The sequence below is a fragment of the Kryptolebias marmoratus genome, linkage group LG17, assembly GCF_001649575.2.
Source record: "Kryptolebias marmoratus isolate JLee-2015 linkage group LG17, ASM164957v2, whole genome shotgun sequence".
In the NCBI taxonomy this organism is placed as follows: domain Eukaryota; kingdom Metazoa; phylum Chordata; class Actinopteri; order Cyprinodontiformes; family Rivulidae; genus Kryptolebias; species Kryptolebias marmoratus.
The window spans coordinates 827,586-836,079 of record NC_051446.1 but is presented as its reverse complement, the minus strand read 5'-3'; the positions used below and the strand labels follow the sequence as shown (position 1 = coordinate 836,079).

General features: G+C 40.5%; 1 protein-coding gene across 2 annotated transcripts in view; it reads left to right on the top strand.

Annotated features, from left to right (window-relative positions):
- Window positions 1-6,128: 6,128 nt before the first annotated feature.
- LOC108249879 (ceramide kinase) overlaps window positions 6,129-8,494 on the top strand; it is a 29,571-nt gene continuing 27,205 nt past the window's right edge. The window contains exon 1 of one of the 2 annotated variants that reach the window (XM_017439519.3): window positions 6,129-6,472. In XM_017439519.3, the coding sequence (XP_017295008.1) occupies window positions 6,337-6,472 (136 nt within the window). In that variant the 5' untranslated portion in view covers window positions 6,129-6,336. The remainder of the gene's footprint in view (window positions 6,473-8,494) is intronic. The other variant, XM_037980681.1, reaches the window with a different exon arrangement.

Below are 8,494 nucleotides of genomic sequence, written 5' to 3'. Positions count from 1 at the left end.
ACATAACAGCAGGGTGCAAGATGCTGGCAGGGAAAGCATACATGGAACGTCATAACCAAGTGGCTGGCATAGTGTACAGAAACATCTGTGCAGAATATGGACTGGAAGCCCCAAGATCAAAGTGGGGAACACCCCCAAAGGTAGTGGAGAATGACCGAGCTAAGATTCTGTGGGACTTCCAGATCCAGACAGACTTCAGACTTGTGTACTTCAGTGTTTTAGTTAATGCTGTATGTAATCCTATCAAGAATTCCTGTAGGACTACAGTTTTTCCTTATAATCTAAAGTGTTCACCATAGTAACATGTGCTGCTCTAAAGGTATTAGCCTCAATGTTGAGGCTGTCATTGACCTTGAGGTCTACAGGAATCTGACCCACACAGATCAGTACCTTCTGTCTGACTCTCATCACCCACTGGAACACAAACTCTCTGTCATCAGAACTTTACAGCATCGGGCTGAACACATCTCCACGAAGACAGAAGGGAAGGAAAAGGAACAAAAACATATTTTAAAAAATCTCCAAACATGTGAATATCCCAACTGGGCTTTCACCAAGTCTTCGAGGAAATCTGCAAAACATACCACTGAACTGAACAAGGAGAAGAACAGACAGAAAATCATTGTCATCCCTTATGTTGGACCATCCCATCCATCTTTTTTCGCTTATGCCTGGTTAAGTCACAGAGGCAACAGATCCAGGAGGGAAACCCAGACATCCCTCCCCCATCAACACTCTTCAGCTCCTCTTGGGGCATCCCAAGACATTCCCAGGCCAGAGAGGAAATATAATCCCTCCAGTGAGTTCTGGATCTGTCCTAGGGTCTCCACACAGTGGGGCATGCCCAGAAAACCTCCAAAGGAAACCTGAACCACCTCAAGTGATTCCTTTCTAGGCAGTGGAACAGTGGCTCTACTCCAAGCTCTTCCCAGATGACCGAGCTTCCCACCTTTTCTCTAAGTCTAAGTCAGACCACCCTACAAAGGAAGTTTATCAAGTGATCGGCTGCTTGATCCAGCATCTAGATCTTCATCTATGGTCATGATCCATACCTTATGACCGTAGGTAAGTGTTGGAACACAGACAGACCAGTAAATTGAGAGCTTTGTCTTCAGACTCAATGCTTTCTTTACCACAAAAACATGGAGCAACAGTTGACTTTGTGGAGGAAGCGAACATAGCTCTTACTTTGGTTATACAAAAAATTCCTGACAAAATGCCTTGGGGAACACAGTCATAAATCTTTTTCACATCTACAAAACACATGTAGACTGGAGAATCAAACTCCCATTTTTTTAGCATTAGCAATTCAGCAAGTGTAAAGATCTGGTCTACTGCTCCATGAAAGACAAACTGTTCCTCCTAAATCCAAGGTTCAACAATTGATTGGATTTCCCTTCCAACACCCTGGGGTAAATTTTCCTAGTGTTGGAATTGTTGAACCTTCTGTCAGGATTGTGGACAACAGAAAGGAACCCTGAGCGCAGACTCATAGTAAAATAAACTAAATTATTAAATAAAAATAAACAAAACAAAGCTGACGAGGCAGCAACTCAAAGAACAAAAATCCTCCACACGGTGGGCAGAACAACAAGGAGACAAGGTACGGAGCACAGCAGCAAACGGCAAACAAAAAACAATGAACCAGCGACTAGTGGGAGAAATGACCGGGTATTTGAGTACTAAGGGTAACGAGGGAAGTGGAAACAGGTGAGTGGAGATGATTGGGGACAGGTGAAGATGGGCGTGGCAAGGAGGGTGAAGTGTCTTCAAAAGGTGGACGTTCTTCTGGGTCTTCATAATTGCAGCAACGATGTACTGATCAAAAGAAATGACTTTACAGACATAAGTTATTTTTGAACAGTGAGAGTTTATTCAAAATAACAGAGTCTGTGCCGAATCGGGAACCTCTGGTCCAATCAGTGAAATCCCCCGTTTCTCTGGGACTGCTTGTTTTTATGAACATTTACCACACCCTAGTAAGAGTAACAAGACACCCACGTCCCACTGGGACGGACCTGTATGATTCAAGTGCATTCAATTCCATTTATGGGGATAAACTAGGGTCTTCAGACAAGCAACAGCTAACTGTCCACGTTTGCATGTTTTCGACAACGTGAGCATAAGAGCCCACGGTTCACTTCCTAAGAAGGCGTTGTGGCTGAGGACAGTGTCTCTCAAAATGATAGCTCAGGCCTCATGGCCTGAACACAGATGCAGACCAGTTACCTCAAGGGCAAAAGAGTGACGGAGGAGGAGTGAATACTGAGCAGGAACTCAAACAGGAAAAAACAAACTGAAAACAACAACAAGAATAATAAAGAGAACAGAACCGAAAACACAAAAATCCAAGTCCTTACACCTTCATCCCAAGAGGAGCAGACTATCCCAAAGATCACCCCAAAGGCTAAATTATGCTGTGGATCTCATAGTGAAGATAATAATTAGAAAAACACTTAGCTTTTTCAAGTGTTGAATCTCAAATAAGGCTAAAGTACATTTAAACTTTTTACAAGTTTCATTGCAAAATGTATAAACACTGGGGTTTTTACTGCACTTCCTGCAAACAACCTGCTGAAACAATCTTGTCTTTGAGTAAGAAGACGAAAACCAATTCTAGATTAATCTTCAATCCTATTTCTTTAGTAAAACTGGACCTAACAGTATGCTAAACCTTAAAGACATAATCTTTTATTTTAAAAATCTGCAAAGAAAACAACTGGAATACCTTGACAATTTTACTATTATATTATGCCAAGTTTTACATTAACAAACAGAGGTTTGTCTTGTAAATTTCAGTCTTTCTATGAAACTCTTTTTAAATTCTTTTTTAGTATTAGAAACTAAAAAAGTAATAGGTTCATAAAAATTTGGAAAGAATCCTTCTCTAAATTCTCTGACTACATATTATTAAGTTCGTACACCACTGACTATCATTTCTTTCCATTTTTCACAACTAATGTACTCACACTTTAGTTAATTTTGTTATATTTACAATTATCAATGCACTTGAACAACATAAATTTTGACACTTAATATACCTGAACCTTTTTAAATTGATGTCAAAATGTCTATCCATATTCGCTGCACTACTTATGCTGTTGTGTAAAACAAGCCATTGGGGAGCAGAAGCCAGTGTATTTCTTGTGACAGTCCCAAGCCCTAGTAAATTGTTAGGGTTGTCAGAAAGGGCATGTGGCAGTAAACACTTTTGCCAAAACGAACATGTCAGTTCATCCAAGTGACACTGTTACAACCCGGCTCATCTGGGTGGGGGGGAGTAACATTTAAACCAGATGTAAGATGGTTTTAGAAAATATTCAGTGGTTTATTCTGATGGTACATATCCAGCTGGATACACCTTGGATTCCTGGAACGAGTGGAAGATTGTGTGTTTATCTGTAATGTTGATCGAGGATGTTGAAGGTGTATACATAATTGAATTTTTTGATAACAGGATTTCTGCTGTTTGGTCTTGGCAGTTACCTGGTGGATCTGTGACGGCTCCCCTCCCAAGGCCAACTGATATACTTTCCATCACTATTAGGACTATGGCAGGGAGGGCTATCTGGGACAGTGTTCATGGCCATACCTCCCTCTCAACTCAACATCTTTGCTGGCACCCTCCCCATTCCTCCCTTCCTCATTTCCCCTCCCCCTCCCCCATAGCTCCATCCCTCCCTCCTCCAATGATTATGTTAGATGTTGCTCTCTTTCACTTTGTCTTATTAGCATAGTTGAAATAGCTAAACCTATAACTGAATCACCATTAGCATAACTGAATTGGCTTAAACTTTCGTTGAATTAGCATTAGCAATGGTACAGTTTATCTTAGTCTGTTCAGCTGAGGTTCTTAAATCCTAGTTTAGTTTATGCTAGCTTACTATCAGTTTATTATATCTTAGTTTGTTTTTTCCTCAGTTTATTTTAGTATGACTTAGTCTATTTTATCCTGTCATTGCTCGCTTAAACTTTTTTTAGTTTTGCTTGGCTAAGCTTATTTTATATTTTAGTTTATCTTAGCCTGTGTTTTAGATAAGTTTAGTTGTTTAGCTTTTTTTATTTTTATTTATATATGTTAGATATTTTTTTTCCAGATAGCCTTTTGGCACCTTTCGTTGGCCTTTTATTGTAATGTTTTACCCCTTAGTTGGCCTTTGGTACTCTTAGTTAGCCTTTTGGTAGCATTAGTTTAGTTTAGTTTATCTTAGCTTTTATCATTTCTGATCTGTTTAGCTGAGGTTTTTAAATCCTAGTTTAGTTTATGTTAGCTTATTATCAATTTATTACATCTTAGTTTGGTTTACTTTACATTTGCTATTACTGTGTGTGTTTTCATGATGTGAAGCATTTGAACCGTCTTGTTGCTGAAAAGTGCTATATAAATAAATTTGACTTGACTTAACTTGACTTAAAGAGGGAGAGAAGAACTTGTATCGACTGGCATAACAGAGGGTTCAGGCTAGAAAGAATGTTCAGCAGCTTAGGCTTGTTTAAGATAGAAATTGTAATGTTCTAACAAGTGTGGAGAGTGTTATGAGAAGATGGAAGAAAGACTTTTAGGAGTTGATGAATGGAAAGAATGAAAGGTAAAGAAGAGTAGATGCCATAAAAACAGTGGACCAGGAAGTGAAAAAGATTAGTGAGGATGATGTTCAGAAAGCTTTGAAGAGGATGAAGAAGGGGAAGGCAGTTGGACCTGTTGACATACCAGTGGAGGTATGGAAATGTCTAGGAAAGATGGCAGTGAGATTTTTGACTTGATTATTCAATGGCATTTGAGTGAGAAAATGCCTGAGGAATGGAGGAGAAGTGTGCTGGTGCCAAATTTTTAGGAGCAAGGGTGATGTACAGAACTGTAGCAACTACGGGGGAATCAAGTTGATGAGCCACACAATGAATATCTGGAAGAGAGTTGTGGAAGCTAGACTTAGTAGAGAGGTGACTATTTGTGAACAGCAGGATGGTTTTATGCCAAGAAAGAACACCACAGATGCCTTCTTTTCTTTGAGGATGTTGATAGAGAAGTACAGAGAGGGTCAGAAAGAACTTCATTATGTTTTTGTGGATTTAGAAAAAGCATATGACAGGGTGCTGAGGGAGAAGCTGTGGTGTTGTATGAGGAAATCTGGAGTGGCAGAGAAACATGTTAGACTGGTGCAGGACATGTATGAGGACAGCAGGACAGTGGTGAGGTGCGCTGTAGGAGTGAAGATAGCTTCAATGTGGAGTTGGGAGGGCATCAAGGATTGGCTTTGAGGCCCTTCTTGTTTGTTCTAGTGATGGACAGACCAACAGATAAAGTCAGACAGGAATCCCTGTGGACTTTGATGTTTGCAGATGGCATTGTGATCTTTGGTGAGAACAGGGAACAAGTGGAAGAAAACTTGGAGAGGTGGTGGTATGCAGGTGGAACAGTGAGGCTACAAGGAGCAGAGGTCACAGAGGTGCAGGACTTCAATTACCTAGGGTCGACTGTGTGGTAAAAAGGTGAAAAAGAGAGTGCAGGCTGGATGAAGTGGCTGGAGAAAGGTTTCAGGAGTAATTTGTGACAAAAGGGTGGCAGCAAAGGTTTAAGGAAAGGTTTACAAGACAGTAGTGAGACCACCTATGTTGTATGGTTTGGAGACTGGGACTGACAAAAAGACAGGAGACAGAACTGGAAGTGGCAGAGCTGAAGATGTTGAGGTTCTCCTTGGGAATGACAGTGATGGATAGGATTAGGAATGAGGTCATCAGAGGTACAGCACAGATTGAATGACTGGGAGATAAAGTTAGAGAGGCCAGACTGAGATGGTTTGGACATGTGCAGAGGAGGGACAGTGGATATATTGGTAGAAGGATGTTAGAGATGCAGCTGCAAAGAAAAAGACAAAGAGGTAGGCCAAGAAGGAGATATATGGATACAGTTAGAAAGGAGAGTTGGATTGAGGAAGCAGATGACAGTTAAATGAAGTAGGATGACTCGCTATGGCGACCCCTGAAAAGGAAACAGCCAAAAGAAAAAGAAGTAGACTATGCTGGTTTGTGATGATGGATTCCTTTTCTTTATTGTGTGAATGTTTAACACGTTCAATAAGGGAAAAAACGACTTTGCTGAAAGCCTCTGAATGCAACACAAAGCTCCTCCCACTTCCGGTGGAAAACCGCTATCTGTCAGGAAAGCCGACCTGAAATCCGCTACACGGACCTCAGCTGTGTAACAAGCTGCTTGTTCTCGGGGTCTGAAGCCTCTTCAAAAAATCATAGAAACCATGTCCAGACGGATGTAATTGTGCAGGGGCTGCTGATTCCTCTTCAGCCGGCTGAAGGACGGAACGGGACGGACAGACTCACATGGATAGGCTAGGACGACTGCTACTGCTGTCCGAGCTTCGCGTCAGGAACGCCGCGTACGATGTGAGCCTGAGCCGGTCCCTGCTCTCATGGAAAAGACGGGTCTCCAGTCCGGTGTACCACCCGTTCAGACCCAGTAAGAACCGAAACTATGTCTCTTCTCCCTTTTGTGTGTGTATCTTTATGTTTTAAACCCTATTCTTGTGTTGTATTTCCCACACGGTGACCTCTCGTGGTAAAAACAACAAAGGTCAGCTGCGACACAGACGGGGCATATTTGGAGAAACCCAGCAGATAGACGAACCGGAGCTGTTTGGACTGGAGTGAAGCATGATATATCCGGCTGCATAACATTCAGTCTGTCACCATTTGTAGAGGCTAAGCTAGAACAAAACTAAACCTCTGGACTTGTTCTGCTGTTACAGACTATTACTATGAATTTAAAGAGATAAACAGCAATATAAAAAAAAGGTTTTAGTAGTTTTGTTTCTGTACACTATTCAAAGTGAAGCTGAAACAAAGAACGCATGCTGACTGTAGAGTCTGCAGCTGATTGTTGTCTGTAAATGCAGCACATTGTTACTGATTGTCCTGATGCTGCCCTCTGATTTGGTTTCTTTGTGCTGAGAAGAAAAAACAACAAGTTTCTGTTCTCACACTAAGTCACTATGATGAATGTTTTTGTATTCTCCATGTAGATTGAAAGTAAAGCTCTGCTTTGTGGTTGATATTAAACATCTTCCAACTAGATGCTTTTTAGCTTTTCCCTAAATAATTATTTTGGGACAAATTTCAGTTCAGCCATGATTATTTGTTGATCAACCCCAAACTCCAACATACAGTTGAAACCAGATGTTTCAGCACATAATAATTTTTTTTCTCACTGTCTGACATTAAATCAGACTAAACGTTTCTTGTTTTAGGTCAGTTAGAATCCCAAAATTATTTCTATTTGATAAATGCTCGAATATTAAGAGAGACAGACACAAGTTTGCATACATTTTCTTAGTATTTGGTATCACTGCCTTTAAAACATTTGAGTTTTCTTCCACAAACTTCTCACAATAGTTTGCTGGAATTTTGTCCCAGTCCTCCTGACAGAACTGAGTCAGGTTTGTAGGCCTCCTTGCTCTCAGACACCTCTTCAGCTCTGCCCACAAATTTTCTTTAAGACTGAGATCAGGTCTTTGTGATGGCCACCAAAACATTAACTTTGTTGTCCTAAGTTACTTTGTAACTAATTTAGCAGTCTGCTTAGGGTTATTGTCCATTTGAAAATGCATTTGTGTCCAAGCTTGAACTTCCTGGCTGCAGTCTTTAGATTTTGCTTCAATAACTCCATACAATGCTGATTCCTCGTGATTTCATCTATTTTGTGAAGAGCACCAGTTGCTCCTGTATAAAAACACTCCAACAACACACCACCTCCGTACTTCACAGTTGGGATAATACAAGCTTCCCCCTTTTTTCTCCAAATATAACCAAATAGTTCAGTTTTAGTTTCATCAGACCACTGGTCATGTCTCCAAAAATGAAGCTCTTAGTCTCTGGGTGCATTTAAAAACTGTAATCTGGCTTTTTATGTTACTTTGGCAGTAATGGCTTCTTCCTCTCTGAGGGACCTTTCAGTCTATGTTGGTACAGGACTCGTTTCACTCTGGATAATGACTCTGTGACCAGCTTCACTTAGTTTTTTCTTTTGTATTTGGGTTAATTCACACATTTCACAAGAAAAAACACGTTCATCTCAGGAACGCAGAACCCGTCTCCTTCCTGAGTGGTATGATGACTGGACATTCCCCTGGTGTTTATACTTGTGTATAATTGTTTGAACAGATGAACCTTTGGAAATTATACCCAAGGATGAACCAGAGTTGTGGTGGTCCAAAATCTAAACCAAGCTAAGATTTGGAAACAGATCACCAAACCAGAAATGTTATGTTGGTGTTTTGCTTAAATGATGGCACAAACACTTTAGTTGAAATTTTATCAATCAATCAAATTTTATTTGTATAGCACATTTCAGCAGCAAGGCATTTCAAGGTGCTTTACATAATTAAAAAACAAAATAAAAACAGCATGTGACAATGAATAAACAGTAAGAAAGAGACAAACATCAAAAACCCGCACTCTAACCCTAATTTAGCCATAAGCAACT